Genomic DNA, 20,044 nt, shown 5'->3' with positions numbered 1-20,044 from the left:
ACTTCATTTTCTCTTTACCTGACGGATGCCTCGCCTCATGAACATTGGCTAGCCTCTGCTTAGCACCTAGCTGGATTCGGCTACTGCCACGGCCAGGACCCAAGCACAGGGCACAGGAAACACAAGAAACACAGGACACGGCACCGGGGCCTCGCGCGCAATCATAATCTCTCGGGTGCCGTCGACCCAGATTTCGTACCAAGCTTCAAACAGAACGTGCCCACCGTCGCTCTGCATCTCTGCCGCTCTACACTGGAACGAGTATCGTGGCATGGGGTCGCGATACACTAACAATGACCAACGCGGGAGTGATGGTCCTCGGCTGACCGGGGTGCTGACAAGACGTGCCGATGACACCCCCTCAGGACCCCTAATAATCCCACAGAGCAGTACACTATGCGTACGCACATAGCATGCACACTTCACACTAACCAGGGCAGCTCAACAAATGGGCGGATGAGCGATGAGGGATGGAACGACAGGGTGCCGTGTGCACAGACTTGCCTCCGATGGAGTTCCGCAGAACAAGACGACGAACGACCTGACCTCCTGCTGCTGTCGTTATTGTCTGCGGCAGCACCGAACGTCCGACACTCGGGTCTACCAGACGAGAATACCAACGAGATCGAAACGGACAACGGCGCAAAAACAGATGGGAGCCCCCCCCGTTTGGCGCTGGAGCCATCTGACCGACAATGCATCCCATCAGACCTTATACTTATGCACGCGCCGGCTACAACCGACGGGCCTTCCTTGGCTCGCGCGTCTGTAGACTGTCAAAAACCTTGTGGCATGTACCTGGCACCAGTCAATCTACCGGTGCCTAATTATGTGCCCCTCCACTAAGGCCCACGGCTTCCTGGTCCGGATTTCTTTCTTTTCTTCCCCTTTGAACGGAGCATCGGAGGCTAACGCTACCTACGTAACAGAACCGTATTTCTCCCGAAGCCTCCGTCCGTCTTCGGACAGGCACATTCGACAGTCTACAGAGAGCTCGGCGGTCCATATGGTCATGGCACCTCCTTGTTTTCCCCCTCGGTACCAAAATGATAGATGGGGCTAGCTCTACGTCCACCCAGTCCCTGGCAACTTGAGCAACTAAGGTATGGAGTCTGTATCTTGGAGATGAGAATCAGAAGAATCAAATGGTAGCACAGGGCCCTAGGTTGTCGCCCCCATCTCAAGTGCTGGGATTGCAACCTCGTGTTGGGCACCCCGGTCATCTCGCTGCGCCAAGCAAACATGGGGTGCAGGAGAACGCTTTGGATGTCATTAGCCCGGATAGCAGGTCGAACAGCGGCAGGCGTCCAAAAGTCGAGACTCGAGAGCGCCCTCCTCGTTCATTACCATCAATCAGCCTCGAAACGCCACCAACTGCGGCAGCAATACCGCTCTTTTCGTCGTCGGTGCGCACTGCACACGCACTTGGGTCTGGTCTCCCGCCAGACCCGTGACGTTTCCAGTCCCTCGGCCGCAACCCCCTCCCCCCCCACAAGGCCCAGCCATCTCGGTGGCGCCCAATAGCTGCTCTGCATCGGACAATTCGGTTGGTCGCTCGATCTCAGCTATCATCCGAGCGCAAACAACCGCTGCCCGCCATCATCGCCATCGAGAGAAGAAACGGACCCGCTTTGTTTTAGCGGGCGAATGCACGTTGTAACTTGGGTGTTTGCAGGAGCCGAGTCGAGATCGACGCTGGCACTCACTCAGCAATAAGCGTAGAGGAGCATGCCGATTTGCCCTGCCAAGCTTCGGACAGGACACCAAACGGGCATTGTACTCGCTGTTCCCTCTCCCCAGCGAGGGAGACACACAAGAGGCCCTCCAATCTCAGCCGCTGGCGATCTGGTTTGATCGGCCACCAGCTCCCACCCCTCCTCGCATACCACTGGCATGTCAGTCAATCTTCAGCTGGCTAGCAACGTGCAGGCAAATTCGAAAAGGCTCGAGGAAGTAACCAAGACGACTTGGAGGACGCGCGCCAAATACCTCTGACGCTTGCTACTTGACAGACTGGTGGCGGTAGTGACATCGACAGCCACAGCGACGGTGTGCCCCAGAGGCACCCTTTTCTACTTTCCGCGATGCTTCTCGTCATCTCACTCACACCTTTCGCTTCGTGATCGGATCGGGGAGCCACCTCCGTCGTTGTGGTGCCCCGTTGAACAAGATGTACGGAGTAAAAAGCAGCGTCATCCCAGCCTCTCCAGGCTCACGTCGCCAATCTGAAACGTAAGCGAGCATTTTAATGGACTAAGAGCATTGGAGCTAGATCAAAAAAAATCTTTCGACGAATCTTGTTCATTATCTTCATTTGAGCATATGATTGTGGAGGGGGGAGGCTTTGATTAATATCGACAGCTGCGGTCTGCCGTAAATGATCCGCAAAACGATCAGCAGGGGAGAAGCCGACCGAACGAAGCGTAGATTGGCCCGCGCGATGTGTTGAGAGAGATTGCATTTTGGCTTTTGGGCAGTACGAATCTCTCACTGTCCCCATCGCTAATGCAGTCCTGTGCAACGAAAGCGATTGCGACCACCAGCCCACCCCTCTATCTCCTGCTTTCCCCCATGATCACAGCATCCCGGCCACTTCTAGTGGACAGCTAGTTGCTGTCGCCGTCAGTGCTCAGCTGGCTCCATATACCCTGGCCACGGGAACTGCGGGGATGCAATTAAGAAGGGTCGCTCGTCTCATTTGCGGCGTTGGACACATGAGCCGCCTCTTGACGCCGTTGAGCTACCACAACTGCCCGTTGATTTGCTCCCTGTGAGCGGGACAATGTGTGGCACGGGAAATAGGCGGTATGCCATGCACGCCCACGGGCCAGCCCCCTTCCGAAAGGAAAAAAAACACCACCAAAGCCCGACTCAACACCCATGAAGCCTACACAGATTTCTCGACTTCTCGCACGAAACACCCCCGGTCCGAACCATGATAGACAGGCGTTCTAGCCATCGCTTGTTCCGCTGTGGATTTCATCCGGACCCGGTTCAAAAAAAAAAAAATTCAAAAAAAAAAGGCCACTTTACAACCGCATCTCATACTTCGCCGAGGCCGGCTAGAACCTCTCGAGCGATCAGCAATCACCAAGGAAGATGCAGAGGCGTCGAGAGCCCCTTGCCCAGCACGGGCTCGGCCGTGCCAATATCGCCTGGCGAATGTCAGTCCATGTCTTGTCCCCCCTTCAAAAAAGTGCAACCACAACGTCGGCACTTACCCGGGCCTCTCGGCGCCCAATACTCGCCGGTCTTGGACATGTCGAGCTGTGACGCCCACTTGATGAGACTCTCGGCCGCTTCGTCGGGAGTGACGGCTGCGGCGCGGACACACACGGATGTCAGCGATCCATTCACCGCGGAGACAGAGCAACAAGCACTCACCACCGCCGTCGTCCCAGTACTTGTCAAAGCCCACGCCCTTGGTCATCTCGGTCCGCATGAAGCCCGGGTGGACGATGCTGACGACGACGCCCTTTTCCTTGAGGTCGAGGCTCAGCAGCTTGCCGACCATGTTCAGGGCGGCTTTGGAGGCGTGGTGGGCGTAGTTGCCGCCGCCCTCCTTCTCGTGGCGGAGGGTGATGCTCCCGGACTCGGACGAGACGAGCACGACCCTGGAGCCCCCCTGGAGAAGGCCGGCGTGCGCGAGCGCGTGGACGACAAACACGGGCGCGATGGAGCTCGTCGTGTACATGCGCTGCTCTTCGGCCCAGTCCGGGCCCTTGTCGGCGCTGAAGTCCTCGGTCGCGAAGTAGCCCGCCGTGATGATCTGCCGAGGGGGGTGGTGTGCTGAGTTAGACGATTGGGCCGCCCCGATGAGTTCCGTGTGGGTGTATGAAGGGGCGAGGGGGGCGAGGGACTTACCACGGTCGACAGCGGCTTAGAACCACCACTACTCAGCTGGCTAGCAATGGTCTCGCCGACCTTGGAGTTGGTCAGGTCGACTCCGGTGAGCCATTTGACGTTCTCCGGGAAGCCCTCAGGACCCTCCTTCAAGCGCGTCGTGCCGTAGACGGTGTTGGCGGGGTCCGCGGCGTATTGCTTGGTGAGAGACGCCCCGAGGCCCCGAGTGGCGCCGACAATCAAAATAGGAGCCATTTTCTAGGTTGGGGGGGGGCTTGCGCTTGCCTGGGTTGTGTTTCTGGAGTTTCTTTTCTTCTCCCTCTCTCTCCCTTCTGTTGGTATTGTTTCTTTGCTATTTTCGTTTACTCTCAAACGCTTGCTGGAATGTTGGCAACCGTTGGAATACGAATTAGAGGACGCTAGACAGATGGGGGCTGTGAGGGAGGCCGATGAGGAATGCTAGGGAGGCTCCGGCGTGGTCGTGACGTAGGCATGCCGATGACGAGCGGCGGGTACACGCCGTGGCGGGGGAGGGCTTGCTTGTCCGTGATCGATCACGCCTTACGTCTTGCGTCCTATCGTCTTATCGATAAAGCTGAGGTGATGAAGGTGTGTGTGTGTGCTAATTGCTGACTGATCCAAAGTCTCAATCCGAATCTTCCCTCCTCCTTCGTTTGCTGCTGCGAATCTACAGGTACGGTACTGTCCGGAAGCATGCCCCGTACCTACTTCGTACCGTACCAGTGCAGGTGGTGAAGGCTCACTGAAGGCGGAACTTCCCTGCATAACATGCGACGACGGCGACGCCCATGTCACTCGTCACGGCCAACTTACAAGAGTCGACGGAGTATTCGCCCTTGCTCCAGCTTCGTGTCGCGTCTCTGCCCTTTTCAGCTGTTTAGTTACATCCCCAAAGGTTTCGTCTAATCAGGATCATGGCCACGGTCATGGCTTGAACGACGCGGTTCCAACTCGTTTATATAAATATATATATCTCCTTCGTGAGTGGCTGGCTGTCAAAAATGCCCCGGGCAAACGGTTCCTGAAACGAACCGAGCGGTTGAGTTTCAACCACGACGTGTGTCTCCCCCTTCAACTTAAATCAAGGGAATCCCGTGCAGCGAAGTTTGAGTTGGCCCAATCCGGAAAATCCGTTGGGTCTTGGCCCCCGTGAACCATCGCATCACATCGAATTCGTATTCGTTGCGGCTGGGACCCTTGGGTAGATAACAAACCCGCCACTCACCAGGGGGGGCCAGCTGGGCACGATCTATCTTTTTCCATTCCTCTAGATTTTCTGATTATAGACATTTACTGTGGGAAACTGCGTGTTAACGAAAACACCATGGCGTCGACTTACGGAACCATTGCTCTTCGCCTTGTTGAACTGACGTTTGCCTACGTATGTCTCACAACCACCATGAAGTACAGGGTGGTATCGAACTGATGATATTCATATATCTGTCGTGTGTACAGTACTTCCTGATCGGCATATACAATGTCTTCTTCCACCCCTTACGCCGTTACCCGGGGCCGCTTCTCTGGCGGTTCAGCCCGGTACCCAAGAACATTCACATGCTTATGGGCAACTACGCCGCCAAAGCACTCGAAATCCACAAGACGTACCAGGGAACCGTCCGCGTCGCTCCCAACGAGCTCTCCTACATCCAGCGTGCGTGAACCGCCTACGTAACCCCCTCCGCCGATCTCGCTGTGCTCAACTGACCGGCCAATAGCACAGGCATGGAAAGACATCATGGGCCGCCCCCTCCGGTCCGAGATGCCCAAGGACCTGCGCTACTTCGGCGGCGAGAACTTTGGCCGCGACAGTATCGTGACAACCCGGCCGGCGGACCACACGCGTCAGCGCCGCATCTTCACCCACGCCTTCTCTAACACGGCCCTCAAGGCCCAGGAGCCCCTGCTGGCGTCCTACGCCGATCAGATGGTCGAGGTCATGGGCCGGCATGACCGCCGCGGACGGGTCAACATCGTGGACCTGTACAACTTCTGCACCTTTGACATCATGGCCGACCTCACCTTTGGCGAGCCGTTGCTGCTCCTCCAGAAAGGCGCCTACATCCCCTGGGTCCACAACCTCTTCGCCGGGCTCAAGTTCGTCATCTGGGGCGTCGTGCTCCTCGAGATCCCCCTGCTGGGCCCGCTGGTCCAGGCCGTCACGGCGGCGCCGCTGAAGAAAAAGGCCCAGGAGCACACCGACTACGCGGGCCGCCTCGTCGACCGCCGCCTCGCCGAGGCGAACCACGCGAAGCCCGACATCTGGAGCTTCGTCCTGCGTCGGAGCGGGGGCGGCGAAGGAGTCGACGGCGACGACGGCGACACCAAAGGGCTCAGCGTCAGGGAGATGCACGCCAACGCCGCCGTCTTCATGGTCGCTGGCACCGAGACGACGGCGACGGTGCTCTCCGGGACGACGTTCCACCTGCTGCGGAACCCGCGCGTGTACGGCCTGCTGGTGAGGGAGATCCGCGGGCGATTCGCGCGGGCCGAGGACATCCGCGTCGACGGGCTCGTCGGGCTCGAGTATCTACAGGCCGTGCTGATGGAGGGGCTAAGGCTGTATAACCCGGCCGGCGCCGGGTTGCCGCGGATTGTCCCGAAGGGCGGGGCCGAGATCTGCGGCAACGTGGTTCCCGAAGGCGTAAGTGAACCTCCCTTTTCTCATTTCCCTTCCTGTTCCCCCTTTTTTCAAACGAGTTCGCTGGCCAGGGGGGGGGGGGAGAGCATTGACTAAACATTCCGCGCGGCAGACCCTCGTGTCAGTCAACCCGTACGTCGCCTTCACGCACCCGGACAACTGGGCCCGGCCGACCGAGTTCGTACCGGAGCGCTGGCTCCACCCAGAGGACCCGGAGTGGAAGGACGACAGGCGAGACGTCCACGAGCCGTTCTCGTACGGCCCGAGGAACTGTCTCGGGAAGAAGTGAGTTGTTCCCGGACCCTGATTTGCCCTCGCTTTCCCGTTGTATCATTGCTTCGCGGTCCAACCCATATTTGTTTTTCCTCCGTTCTTCGTCACAGAGTTATGCATGATGCTGTTTGTAACGGAACGTCGCCTTTGCTAACCAATGACCGTCTTGCCCAGCCTCGCGTGGCTCGAGCTTCGCCTGCTGCTGGCGAAGACTCTCTGGCACTACGACATGGAGCTGTGTCCCGGGATGGAGGAGTGGGTCGTGCAGAAGAGCTACATCACGTGGGAGAAGGGGCCGTTGATGGTGACGCTGAAACCCGTGGAAAGGGATTGAGGTATAGGGTGGCCTGTGTAGCATAGAGGGAATATCAGTGGGCTGCAGCATCTGTAGGATGGGGCTTTGAGGTCAGTAGAGAGAAGTCACTCCCGCCGGCCTCATTGATATTCTCGGTAATGGTGCCCTGTGGTTTCATGCTGACAGAGATGGACTAGAAGAGCCATCATCACATATATGAGCCAGTCCAAATGTCTCGTAGAATACCTGCCGTATATACAAGGCAACCTGTCGTGCCAGAAGGAACTGAATCAATCCAAAACTCAGTAGATGGAGAGTCAATCGTTCGCTCGTCGAGTATGGGAACTAGAAAATACAACCGCCTCTCGCAAACCCCCCCCCCCTCTCCATCCAACCTGATGTCTCGGTCTCAGTAGACACCGATAGCCTCGCCGACGACGCTCCTAAAAATGCCTTTCGGGTCGAACTGCTCCCTCACGGCCTTGAAGCGCGCAATGTGCCGAAACAAAGTTGCGTGTCAGCGGACAAAAAAAAAACCCCCAATCCTTGGACCAGTGGCAGGTTCACGGGCTTACGTCGGGGTCGATTTTCTTCGCCGCCGGGGTAAAGACCTCCCTGGTGTTCTTGGTCCAGTGCGGGCAGCAAGGCAACTCGTCGACGAGGACCCTAGCGAGGTTGTGGTCTTTTTTTTCTTCAAGATTCGTAAGCCGATCCCATTGCGTTTTTTATCCGGAATGGTCCATCTATCAAAGTCGGGAATCCGGATGAAGAGAAACAAAGGGTGAGGGGACACTCACAAAACGGTTCGTTGAACCTGGTGTGGTCGCCGACCGTCGGCCGGAAGCTGGGGAAGTCGAGCATGTTGGATGTCGCCAGGTACCGGCCGCTATCGAGGAGCGTGCGCTCCGCCGTTCCCTCAAGGTCCGTCACCGAGAACGTGTTCTGGAAGCCCTCCTAGGCGCTGGCGTTCGTCGGGACGAGGTCGTAGTACCGGTGGTGGAACTTGCGCTTGTAAGGCCACCACTGAAGGTGTTCCGCCTCGGATTTAGAAGACGCGTGGACGTGTGAAGGAGAAGGAGGGTTTGGTTACCCAGAGGTTGGCTGTCGCGTACGGGCGATCATGCCGTAGATGTCACCATCGAGAACGTCCTTTTATTCCAGCCTGCACCTCTGTCAGCCGACATCAACCTGCCCTGAGGGCCCCGAGGTTCACCTTTTCTGATCCACATAGACCTTGGAGTCGGGGTAGATCTTGAACTTCATCCTCACGATGACGCTCAACAGCCCGAGCGAGGTCGACGCAGAGAGCCACTCGTCGTCGCCATCGTCCCTTACGAGACGCCTCAACTCCCTGGTGCCCGCGGCGAGGTCGAACCCCGAGATGACGTTGACCCCTTCGGTGCGGATGATGACCGTGCCCGGGTCGTCGGAGCACATGGTGTCGTGCCACCTGTGCGCCTTGCCCGAGGCGTGGACCTTCCAGCAGGCGGCGGCGGCAACCCGGACGATGGACTGGATCTCGTCCACGCTCCTCGCGTCGTGGACCGCCGCCACGTCGTGACAGGCGGGGAACCCGGGCCCGTCGAAGGTGTTGTAGGGTTCCGCACCGACGGTGCCGCTCAACGCGAGCGCTGCCAGGAGGCGGAGAGGGCGGAGAGACAACATGCTCTCCAAATAGGCGATAAGATGAAATGATCAGATTGATTTATTTCCCTTGCACAGGAAAGTTATAATCTCAAAGCGTCCTTGTCAAAGAGAGTAAAGCCCTTCGCCTACCAAGGACGGAAGCAGGCGTAAACGAGAAAGCGAGTCAAGACGGGCGACGGGACCCAATTAGGGGGGACATGACGATGGCGGGTGCAACAGTCTGATCGGCTAGGTGTGCCGGAGGGTGGCAGCAGGAAGCGCGGGGAAGGTCCTGGAAAGAGACGCTGAGGACGGTGATCTTGATCTCTCCCCTCGCTCGCCCTCCGTGTAGCCAGCAAGGGAGAGAGCGTGCGGGGTCACGGAAGTGGCAGGGCTCACTTGGCTACATGCATGGGGAGGATGAGGGTTTGTGAAAGAGAGATTCATGGGAATTGAGGTGCTGTAAGTGAGGTAAAGGGTCAGCTGCATGCTGCCGCCAGCGCCGGTCTGGGGCCGAAGGAGCGGGGCAGTCCACCGGCCGAAACGAAGCCGGTGGTGTGGAGCAACATAAGACGGGACTGCGAAATCCCGGCGTAGGCCTCTTTTGGCGACCTCCGGCTCACAATGAACGACTTGTCCATCTGCCGCAACGTCGTTGACAGAGAATACAAACAACCAGGCACGAGATGGAAACCCTCTGAACTCTTTCCTTCATGCCAAATCTGCTTGCAACTTTTGTTTCTGGTACATGATCAACTTTCGCATCTCACTGCAACACATTCCCACTGGAAAACTTGGGATCCCGCCCGCTCTCCCATAGACGAGCCAGTGAGTACAGTCTTATCTACGTGAGTGATGTCCGATGACTCAGCAGGGTCAAAACGGAGGATCGACCCATGTTTTCTTCCGTACCCCACTTCCGCTTCCGACCCTCGGCCTGTGCCGTGCTCGGGAGGGCGGCTATGCTTTCGGCGGGATGTCAGGGGTTGGTGTAGATCACAGCGCTAAGCTAACAATTGAAAACAAGGATGTTATACTCGTGGTAGTTCGCACTAGTAGTAGCAGTCGCTAGTGATATTGACGGCCCGGGGCAAACAGCAGCTACTGAAGCCAGAACGAACGAGCTCGAGCGGACGCTTCCCTCCATGCGACGACTTCGCTGCATGGTATTGCCCAGGTCACGGACAGTAAAAATGGGCAACGCACAAGTGTTATGGAAGTATGCAAGCTGTAAGAATCCCGAGAATCTCCCAGGCAACTCTGATCAACGTTGCATACCCTGAGTGCATACTTCACGTCCGCATAGGAAGGATAGAACGAAGAGAGATGGGTGTGTTGACTTCCTGAACAAATCGGCAGCAAGTTGAAAAGAGTTGGTGAAATGGGCTGGTTATATCGAACAAATCAGTGGAACTCCGGGGGAAAAAAGGGGGGCAATATTGTGGTATTGAGTATGTCTCAACATACCTTCCTACATGTAGATGGGAAGCTGCCTGACCAAGCGACCATTAAACCTCTCCCTTTCTCTTCCTCCTAGATTGCCAAGTCTAGCGTCTTCCATCTCCCAGTTTTGCCTAGCTGTACTGCAAGTCTAATCATCGAAAAGACGCAGTTGAGTAAACATCGACAACCCGTTCCACGCCTTAATGAAAACATCCAGGTCGTGATTTGGCGTCCCGACAACCCTCCCACGCGTATGGGCACAACGCCACCTCCTGCTCTACCATTTCTCTTCCGGGACCAAATTACAGGCGCAGCGCGCTTGTGACAAACAACGCCCACAGTATGAGTCCCGTCAAGTTTCGCCCAGTTGTCGAGCTGGCGGCACTGCTCGCATGCACACCGACGATCCCTTTCGCCATCCCACGACGGACGAGACACGAGGCAAAGCCGTTGAGGCCATCCGTTGGTAGTTCGCACCAGTAGTAGCAGTCGCTAGCGACATTGACGGCCTCGGGCGAACAGCAGCTACTCATCGCCTCGTGCGAACCGTTTCTGCCGACGGGCACGAAGCCAACGCTAACATTCCTGGGCAAGCCGGACAGGTCGTCGAATGTGGGTAGGGTAGAAGCGTCTGGACAGCTGATGTTGGAGGACATTTTGACTTGGCGTGCTGCAGTTGAACGTGATGGAAAGTAGATAGCTGAGGAACGGGGGATCGCAGACCCAGGGGCGCAAGAAGCGAGCGAATGCAGAAAGGGGGGGGGGGGGGCTTCTAGATAGCAATCGAGCGCCTCTCTCGTATAAATAAATCACAGCAGGATGGAATTCGTTCACCTGTTGCGTGCGAAAAGAAATTCGACCGTTGGTTGCAACGTCTCTGTGGGACTGCTCGGGTGGACCAAAGCACGTATAAGGATGGAGTCGGTTCAGAACCCATATCGCCAAGGCAGTCACCGCTATCTAAAACTCCCTCCGACTTCTAAAAGTCAAGCACGCCATTACTGGCCAGGCCTCTACCGGTAGAAAAGCCACAAGTGACCTCAAATACTAATGGCGTGCTCGGTCATTCTCGTCCAAACAGGAAGGTGTTGGTTTCCACAGCTGATCGATTGGTTGAGCCTTGGGGCCAAGTGCCACTATTCACAGTGGTGGATATGCTCGGTTGGTTCTCTTCGTTGGTGGTTATGTTCAGTTGGTAGGTTAATTAGGCCTGCCGTGGGGCAGGCGCAGGGCAGTAAGGGTCAAAGGGCTAGCCGGGGTGCCCATGGTGGGGTTCATTACCTGATGGGGCAATCGCGGCCGTGGGGCCCGAGGCCCGCCGGATCCGAATTAAGCCTGATACCTAGCTTTGCGCCAGTTCCTCCAGAAGTGTTGTCTCCTCTGAGAATTTACGTTAGCTGAAACGGGGTATTCCTCCGGGACAGACAGGGAGCAAGCACATCAGACTAGTGAGGGCGGCGACAAATCTCAACCTCTTTCCCCACCGAGGACAGCCCTCCATCAATGCAGAGTGTTAGAGCCAACAAGACCACCATCTCAACAAAGACGTTGGGTATAGATTGCTAGCACATAGCCCCTGCACATAACAATATATGCATCGATCCTAATAGGAACTCTTTGCTGCTGTCTGCTTCTTGAAAATGGAAATAAAGATCGATCCAATAATACACTATCGCTTTTCGAACCCCAGTAAAAATTATGTGAATACACCTCCATATATATCAGCTCGTGGGAGGAATCCAGGGTTCTAGATGATCCTGAAATCTTAGTTGTTATTTTGTGGCTACATCCACAACGACGTGGAAACTGCTGTGAACTGTGAGCTGGTACTCCAAGCTGCCCTCGATCTGCTTCCACTGAACCGCCGCAACCTCCCTGAGTGTAAGTCGATGAAATCTGCAGGCACTGGGGAGAGATCGGGTCTGGAGGCTATCCTGGATGGGTTTCACCGAAGACCAGAGTTTCTTTCCATTGAGCAGTCTCTCGGACTTCCGGACAACTCCACGCTTGCACCACGTCAATGCAGCATCCCTAATAGGGGGAAGACCTATCTTGCTGGCAATGGTAACCCGCACCAAAATCCGTTCAATATCCAGCTTAGCGCAAGTCTTTCGTGAAGTAGAAATGGCTGCGAAGTCAATTGGGCCACCAGCGGCTCCTTTACTATCGGTTGGACAGCCTCCGCAACGGCTTGGCAGTGGCTCAATGGGGGTTTCGCGGTTGAGACGTCAATCGCAACTGGCAACAGCTACACGTGCCCTGGGAGTGCAAACGAATATTTCGCGTCGTGGAAAATCCAGGCTCAGACAGCGTACACCGTCCGCAACAGGCTCCGAGTTTACGGTCGTCAGTATGTTCGCTGGACCGGAGACCGGTGGTTGAACACTACACCCGTCCCTGGTGGTCCCCCTTAGACAGGGGATCTAGGAGCATTTACTAGTTCTGATCCTGTTAGGGAATGTCCCTACACACTCCCAGTATACCTAGGCATGCCTTTAGGTTCTTAGATGGGCTCTTGGTGGCGAGCGGCAATACGATCTCAATTAGTACTTGTTGGTATCACAGTTCACTCTAGTGAATGAACTTTTCTCGAAAGACGAGGTTATTCGTAGATTTTTGGGTGTGTTGAAGGAAGAGTCTAAGTGAAGGGCAGGAGTCGACGGAGGCCGTGATATGGCCGACCTGGCGGCGGCGGATCAGTGTGATCTGATTGGTCCATATAGTCCATCGTCTCCACTTTCCTAGCGATAATCCGATTGGCATTCCAACAAGAACACTATTCAGCTACGAGTCTATTAGGTTGGGAGTAACAACAGTGTGGCTCCTCCACCGAGTTGTTTTCTCAGTGGCGACGATAGCTTTGTCAACCTCGTCGATTCCAAACTTTCGAACCCGAGTGCCACTTCCAGTGCCGATATCAAGCTGTCCTGATTCGATCATGTGAATTAGTCTTATCATAGACTCGCGATTGTACATGAAGGAGCCCTCGACCGATAACTTATTGAACACCATTGATATGTACGGAACTTCCAAGAAGCCGTAAGCTCCGCCGCTGATCACGATTCGCCCGCCTCGTTTGAGCGCTCGAATAGCCGATGGTGGAAAGGGAGCGACAGTGACACCACCTGGAGACCAATCGTTGAAAATGTCTGCCCCTCCACCACCAGGCGTGGCCACGGGTATAGCAGCGGCGTCGGTCTCGACGTCGCCCGTCATGAGAACGGTGCTGAGCCGAGAAACACTTCAAGCTCTGCTCCGTGGCTTGTAACAATTCCGCGTTACGTCCAAGAGCAACGACGCTTGCTCCAACCGCCAAGGCCAACTCAACAGCACTTCCACCAAACGACCCACCCGATGGCCCAATGATGATTGTGTCGCAGACTTTGAGGTTCGCTGACTCAAATATGGCTCCGGCGGCTGGAGAAAATGCGCTGATGGAGACGAGGTTGATCAGGTCGACGCCCAACTTTCTGATGAGTGTCTCGTCTATATGGTAGACATTCTCGAGTGGGACGCGCTGATACTGTTGAAGAGCACCGTCACGAAACTCTCCTTTGGCCAATCTGTCAGTCTTGTCGCTAGGCAGCCCCTTGACGTGTCCTTGCATGATGAATACGTTTGGATCATCGCGAGCCATGACTGCAGGCTCGACGTGCACCAAGTCTCCCTCCCTAAAGGACGTTGTGCCACTGCCGGCCTTGTACACGTATCCGAGAGCTCTTGGGCACGGGACAAAGGGCGTATCGAGGAGGGGAGCAGGGATCGTGCCGTCGATCGCGGTTCTCGCGTAACGTGATACTGGTGTGGCTAGGACCTTAACAACGATACTGCCAGGAACGGCTTCTGGGATCGGTCTGTCTTCAACAATGACGGGAGGCTTGCCGTGCTGCTCAAGCACCGCCGCCCACTGTGTGAAAGGAATATAAGGCATGACTAGAGTTTACTCAAGAGAGAGTTGAAAACTTGAAGTATGGTACCTGCATGCTACATTTGAATTCCACGGATGCGCAGGGCTCTTTTATATTTCTCATGATGGAGGCATTTATGCTTCTTTGAAGCATCGTCTTCTCAGCAGATGTTTAAAACTTTGCGGAGTTTCAACGAGTTCCACGAAGAGGTGAACTCAGTGGCAGCCATGAAACCTACTGTTACCATCCGCTAGGTAGGTAGGAGGCTACTTCAGTAGCGGAGTGTGGATTTTTGTAAGTTGATCTTAATTCAAAGGGCTATTAGTAATTTGTCCTACATCATAAGTTCATCCGCCTGCGAAGCACGTCAGCTTAATCCTCACCATGCTTCTAATCTTAAAGCACGACTTTGCTCGGTCTCGCTTTTATGCCCGTTCCTTTTAAATTAGTCCTCCATCGAGTGCGTAGTGGTGTTAGTATATGCTTATACGAGGTGAGAGCTAGTGGTAGATCGTTCTTCTTTTATCTTCATCTCTATAAAGAATAAAACAATTCCTAAAGAAAATTTAGAGAAAGACTAGAGATGGATAGACTGACGCTATTCTGCCTCTAATAGGATCATTATGTATGCAGATATGAGTGTAAGGGCAGCAAAAGTCGCGCGAGAGGCAAGAGACACCAATACCTCTGAGACTGAAAACTGAAGCTTGAGTGAGTCTGTAGCACCTAGTGACATATATGCATGTGTGTAACCAACGGCCCGTATGAGTGTGGGCCACCTGTTGCCTGTGGATACAGAGATAGATAAAATCGGTAGCATGTCAGCTCTGGCTCAGGAAAAGGGGAGAAGGGGCGTTGCTCTGACATGAGATGGCATGAGGTCGGCCAATGTCGTACAGAGCGGAAGTTGGACACGTGCAAGAGGGGACAAAGCATTGTCCATCGCCCGGTAAGGGAAGGCAGGAGCCGTGGAATGTCATACTGCCGAGCGAGCCCCTCTGAGCTGTGAGGCGCCGGATTGGGGGTTGGAGCTGTTGATGATAATGGCGGCGGTGGAATGTGGACCGGGGTTTTCCGGTGGCAACTAGTCGAGGGATATGTTGTGCATCTACATGCGCGCGTGTGTGTCTGTCAAACTGTTAAAGAGGCAAGGCAAGTGCCAGGCTGAGGAAGGCGGGATGAGACTCACAACACAGGAGGAAGGAAATAACCACGCATCTTCCCCGGTCCCCATAGATAGGTAGGTAGGTCTCTACCGAATGAAGGGTTAGGAATGTCAAGCCTCCCTCCCTGCGTAACTCGCACGTCGTCTAGGAGACACCACCTCCTTTTAAAACATCATTTGGTCCCATGTATATATCTACATATATATGTCCATATATCCAATCGGTCGCCAAGGGATATCTGATGGCGGTGTGGGCGAGGGGATGAGGAGGAGGAGGAAAAGGCCCTGGTTGCGAGCCTTTCTCAACCAAAGGTTCGGTCGGCATCCAATGCCAGAGCGTCCGGCAGCTTGCCACCCTCCCCCCCTGAAGGGATGAGATTGACGTGTTTCTAACAAGCTCTTTGATGATAGACAGCCAGCCATACATAAATAAGCTTGTGTGATAGATGATAGACGACAATACTTCTTACCTACTACTCATCGCGGAACACTACTCTACCAAGCCTCTCCGGCCCATCTATCGCACTAATACTTGCTGCGCGACCGACATCCTCTTCAACATCACGTGGCGAGACGATGCCCTAACACAGTCAGGCATCCTAACGGTCAACATCTTTTTTCGAGTGACCATGTAATCTAGCCGCCTACCTCTCGGGCAACATAATCCCTAACGTACTCCCACCGGTAGGCCGTTAGCAGGTATAATACCAATTCCCACAAATACCTTCCTTCTACCGCGCACACACACGCCTTCCAGACAGCCGGCCAGCCAAAGGGCAAAACACCACTGCCAACCCCACCCATCCGTCCTCCCTGAATTCCCTTGCATTCCTCCCGAGTCCTCCTGCAAATTGCCACCGCCGCTCTTTGCCTTCCCCTTATCAGGCCGGCACCATGAGCTTAGCCACCCGTATCTCCTGCTTGTTGTCTCAGACGTTCCCTGTCCAACGTGCGCAACGCTTGCTCTTGCGTGGCACGTTGAACACAACTGCCCTCAGCCCTCAAACTCAACAACGCCCTTGGAATTTGCATCGCTCCGGGTCGTCGGCTCAATGTCCACGAGCTGCCCTTCCTTGCCGCCGCCGTTGGCCCCAGCCTCGGCGTCTGCCCCATCGAGTAGATCTCGGTCTTCGCTCCGGACACTGCGCCTTTCAATGTCGGCGCTGCCCCCGGCCGTGCCCTTTCTGATGCCGATTTCCACCCCAATGTCTGCGTCGTCCTCCTCGTCGTCGTCTCGTTGTCCGGGTAAGGCGTTCTTCTCCAGCTCCTTCTGCGCCTCCTCCATCCTCCTTCGCACTTCCGCAGCGACACGCATGCCGTCCGTGACAATATTGTCCAGTACCCCGCGAAGGCCACGGGTCGCTCCTTGGGCAGCGGGATTCAGGGCAGCAACTGGCGCACGTCCGAAGTTCAGGCTGGAGAAGGTCGTGAGCGTTGACGTAGGCGTCGATGCGGACGGCAGACCCTCAATGAGATGGAAGGACATCGGGAAGGAGGACTCGAAAAACTGCTCGAGGAGCTCATCGGCGAGAACAACCATGCGGAACGTTGGCAGTGTCATGTGAAGAGGGTTGGCGGGGTCCAGTGCAGCATTTGCCGCTTCTGATTGCGCCTTGGAGACGCGTCGTTGCCCTGCGGCAGGCTGGTACGACTTGCCCTCGGCTAACGACGATGGCGACTCCGGTGACAACTTTTTTGCTTTAGACGGGCTACTTTCTGGTGAGTCCATAGCAAGGAGATCCTCCTCATCCTCGTCGTCGTCGTCGCCAATGGCAAACGTTCCGCCGTCGTCCGCAGACTTGTGCTTTTCTTCCTCGTGAATCTTGTTGTTCGGGTGATCTGGATCGGCATATTCGAAGCACCGTCTTATAAATGCACTGACGCTACCCAGGAACTTCTCATTGGTCGAGATCCCGGGTAGGCCGGGCTCGGGGCCTTGTCCGTTGGAAGTGCCGAGCGTGAGGGTAGAGGCACTTGGGCTCAGGGTTCCCTCAAGTCCCCGCCTCGACAAGAACAACAAAGCTTCGGAGATGCGTAAGATTCCCTCACGGTCAACCTTGCCATCGCCGTCATCGTCATACAGCTCGAAGAAGTAAGTGATGGTGCCCATGATATCCTTTTTGCCCTTGATCCTCGCAAAACCAGCCACGACGTTGGCCAGGGTCAGCGCGCCTGTGCCGCTGACATCCCATTTCTTGAAGAGCCGTTGCATGAACTCGTGGTCGGCGGGCTCCGGACTGGAGCCCCAAGGAGACAACATGCCGTTGTTCTGTCGGCGGCTAGTGTAGGCGTTCCTGTCCTTGTCTGCAAAGGTATCTCGGCGTGGCGTGGTGGGCGAGTCGGAGATGGCCCACTTGGCCATGTTGGCGAGGAACTCCCTAAAGGCGTCGTAATCCATCAGGCTGGTGCTGGCACCGAGTGCCACGCGGCCCTTCTCGACGTGCTCGTCGTTGGCTTCAAAAACATCGCGCGCTCTAGGCCGCGCGTTTTTCGCGCGACGTTGCTTCTCTTGCTGAATAATGCTTTCGCGTTGCTGTCTTTCGTACAGAATGGTATAGAAGCGATCGTATAGGGCGCCCAGCTCTTCTGTCGCCAAGAGCTTGCTGTCGGGGCCTAGGTTCCGAAGAGCTGTTCTCTTTGCGAAGCTCTCGATGTTGCTGAGAACGGCGTCCTTATTCTTTAACCGCAAATCCGTGATGCTGCTGTGAGTGATTCCGGAAAACTCCTTGAACGCCACGACCATCAATTCCTGGAACTTCGTGACAGCACGCAGCTTCGGGTTCTCTGACTTGGGATGTGCCGACTCGTCTAGACGAGCGAAGTAACCCTTGAGGATGGAAATGAAGGCGCCGTCGTCAGCGGCGTCCAACAGCTCTTCGCCGTTGATTCTCAAGATGGCAAGGCCGATCTGGAACAGAACCTTGGGTCCTTCGACGAAGAAAACATCCAACACTCTGAAAGCGAAGACCAGAGGCATAGAGTTTATGTACAGTGACAGAAACCAAGGCAGCGACACGACAGAAAGTTGCACGTCGCTCTTCACCAGGTGTTCCCACAAGATGGGCATCGTCTTCTCGACAAGCGACTCGAATACCTTCTGGTCCAGTAGGGTTCCATACATGGTGGTCGAGTAGTAGCCTGGGACGAGCCTGTCGCAGAGTGACGACAGGAGGAAGAAGGCTTGTGACTCGGACATGTAGATTAGCAGTGCCGCCACGACGATGTTCATGGCCTGGCAGTAGCCGACGTCGGGGTTCACCCAGCTGTAGGCGGTAAGTACGCGCCGGAGCCGACCGATTCCCTCTTCGCTCTGGAAGCCGGGATACTCCGGAAGGCTACGGTTCAGGTCCTTCTCGATCTCGTCGATAGCGAGAGATTCTTGGCCTTCGTACTTGGCCAGTGTCTCGGCGTATAATGTGGGGTGCTCGAGCCGGAGGTAGATGGATCCCGAGGTCAACTCCCAGGTCTCGCCTCTCAGTCGATTGGGCAGGCCGACACGGATGAGCTTGTGGAAGGTGGGTTGACGGATCAGCGTCATGTTCCGACCGTTGTCGCGCAGGTATTCGGCCCAGAGGCGCATCTTGGCCCTGTCGCGCAACTTCTTGGGGTCTCCAGGGTAGCGGAACATCATGCCCAAACCGGCGTCGGGCGGGCTCGCATTCTTCTTGTCGTCCGACCTGAGAAGATATTCGGAGTAGCACTCGCCGACAACCTTCTTGTACTTGCCGACATTACCAACGCCGGCCCTGAGGCCCTTCTTCAAGCCATCGCAAAAACGCTCGCATCCCTGCCGAGTGCCGGCTAGGTGTATCGTGATCCTCTGCTCTCTGCCGTCCTTCTTTTCCTTTTCGGCGGCGGTCTCCTTGTCTTTGTCCCTTTGCTGGGTGATGCCGTTCCAGGTGGTAATCGCCAAGGCAAACTATGTGGCAGAGCAGCTCGTCAGTTTATTGCCTTGCGGGGTGAAGGAAGCACGGACTGCTGTCACGGTCACAAAGCTGGGATTCAGAGTCGAGCAAGCCAACGCACCTGGAAATTCTGGCTGTTCAGCCTCTCGACGCGGCGAATGGCACAGAGAGGGAAGGTGAAGCCATTCCCGCTCGGGCCTCCGCCATGTGTCTGGCCCGTGAAAGCAGAGCTAGTCGAGGTGCTCGCCGACTGGATGAAGCTTGAGGGGGTTGTGGAGAAGCACATGTAACCCTCGGAGAGATGCAGCTTGCCAGCATAGTGGTAGCCTCGATCGTGGTCCTTCCCTCCGTAGGTGGCATTGGCGGGCGGGATGGTCAACTCGGCATTGATCTCGTACAGCGGTGTCTGGGTGCTGGGAAGGCGAAACTGGTTCTGAAAGAGCGACGACTTGGACGGATTCTTGTCCGAGTTGGTCAGGTTCAGGCCTTGGGTCGGGTCGACCAACTGCTGGGCCTTCTGCACGAGGCTGGACAGAGTGAACATCCTGGAGCTATTGCACTCAGCTGGTCATGTCGGGGGGTATTCTTATTTTCGAAGTGAACGAAGAGTGAGGGCGCGGTTCTGGCCGGATGGAATGGAGATTGTGGGATGGGCGAGGCAGGGCAAGGTCGAGTCAAGGCGATTCGAGTCGAGTGTGGTCTGGTCTATCTGGCGATGGTTCTGGTTTTGTCGGGTCGGGTCGAGTCGGTGGATTGCTGACCTGAGGAAAGGGTGAGGGGGGACAAGACCCGAAACGGCGTTGCTGTCCGCCAACGGAACGAACGATCTTCGGCGTTACGACAGGTTGAAGGAGAATCGTTGAAGCGTCGGCCAGCCTCGAGGAAGAAGTCGAAGGTGAGGTTGGAATCGATGGTCGGCGTTTTGTG

At 55.7% G+C, this 20,044-nt stretch overlaps 7 protein-coding genes across 7 annotated transcripts; 1 reads left to right on the top strand and 6 right to left on the bottom strand.

Annotated features, from left to right (window-relative positions):
* Positions 1-3,087: 3,087 nt before the first annotated feature.
* Positions 3,088-4,098, bottom strand: CH63R_07200 (Oxidoreductase; the record flags this gene model as incomplete). Its single annotated transcript, XM_018302175.1, has 4 exons — positions 3,088-3,155; positions 3,222-3,317; positions 3,385-3,769; positions 3,865-4,098. The coding sequence occupies 4 exons, from the start codon at positions 4,096-4,098 to the stop codon at positions 3,088-3,090; spliced, it is 783 nt and encodes a 260-aa protein (XP_018156953.1).
* Positions 4,099-5,188: 1,090 nt separating this feature from the next.
* CH63R_07199 (RadP cytochrome P450 epoxidase) lies at positions 5,189-7,135 on the top strand (the record flags this gene model as incomplete). The annotated part of the gene is made up of 5 exons (XM_018302174.1): positions 5,189-5,245; positions 5,320-5,515; positions 5,580-6,505; positions 6,615-6,787; positions 6,886-7,135. The coding sequence occupies 5 exons, from the start codon at positions 5,189-5,191 to the stop codon at positions 7,133-7,135; spliced, it is 1,602 nt and encodes a 533-aa protein (XP_018156952.1).
* A 344-nt stretch (positions 7,136-7,479) lies between these two features.
* Positions 7,480-7,931, bottom strand: CH63R_07198 (FAD/FMN-containing dehydrogenase; the record flags this gene model as incomplete). The annotated part of the gene is made up of 3 exons (XM_018302173.1): positions 7,480-7,551; positions 7,646-7,752; positions 7,868-7,931. The coding sequence occupies 3 exons, from the start codon at positions 7,929-7,931 to the stop codon at positions 7,480-7,482; spliced, it is 243 nt and encodes an 80-aa protein (XP_018156951.1).
* Positions 7,932-8,279: 348 nt separating this feature from the next.
* On the bottom strand, positions 8,280-8,735 carry CH63R_07197 (FAD/FMN-containing dehydrogenase; the record flags this gene model as incomplete). The annotated part of the gene is made up of 1 exon (XM_018302172.1): positions 8,280-8,735. The coding sequence occupies one exon, from the start codon at positions 8,733-8,735 to the stop codon at positions 8,280-8,282; it is 456 nt and encodes a 151-aa protein (XP_018156950.1).
* Positions 8,736-10,441: 1,706 nt separating this feature from the next.
* CH63R_07196 (Oxidoreductase family protein) lies at positions 10,442-10,795 on the bottom strand (the record flags this gene model as incomplete). The annotated part of the gene is made up of 1 exon (XM_018302171.1): positions 10,442-10,795. The coding sequence occupies one exon, from the start codon at positions 10,793-10,795 to the stop codon at positions 10,442-10,444; it is 354 nt and encodes a 117-aa protein (XP_018156949.1).
* Positions 10,796-12,923: 2,128 nt separating this feature from the next.
* Positions 12,924-14,070, bottom strand: CH63R_07195 (Isopropanol dehydrogenase; the record flags this gene model as incomplete). Its single annotated transcript, XM_018302170.1, is given in 2 exon segments — positions 12,924-13,365; positions 13,382-14,070. 2 exon segments carry the CDS (start codon positions 14,068-14,070, stop codon positions 12,924-12,926), a joined length of 1,131 nt encoding a protein of 376 aa, XP_018156948.1.
* Positions 14,071-16,206: 2,136 nt separating this feature from the next.
* Positions 16,207-19,661, bottom strand: CH63R_07194 (TBC domain-containing protein; the record flags this gene model as incomplete). Its single annotated transcript, XM_018302169.1, has 2 exons — positions 16,207-19,131; positions 19,239-19,661. 2 exons carry the CDS (start codon positions 19,659-19,661, stop codon positions 16,207-16,209), a joined length of 3,348 nt encoding a protein of 1,115 aa, XP_018156947.1.
* Between the last annotated feature and the right edge of the window lie 383 nt (positions 19,662-20,044).

Source organism: Colletotrichum higginsianum, chromosome 5 (assembly GCF_001672515.1).
Source record: "Colletotrichum higginsianum IMI 349063 chromosome 5, whole genome shotgun sequence".
Lineage (NCBI taxonomy): Eukaryota > Fungi > Ascomycota > Sordariomycetes > Glomerellales > Glomerellaceae > Colletotrichum > Colletotrichum higginsianum.
Note: the sequence above shows the minus strand (reverse complement) of the source record. Positions and strands in the feature narration are given on the sequence as shown.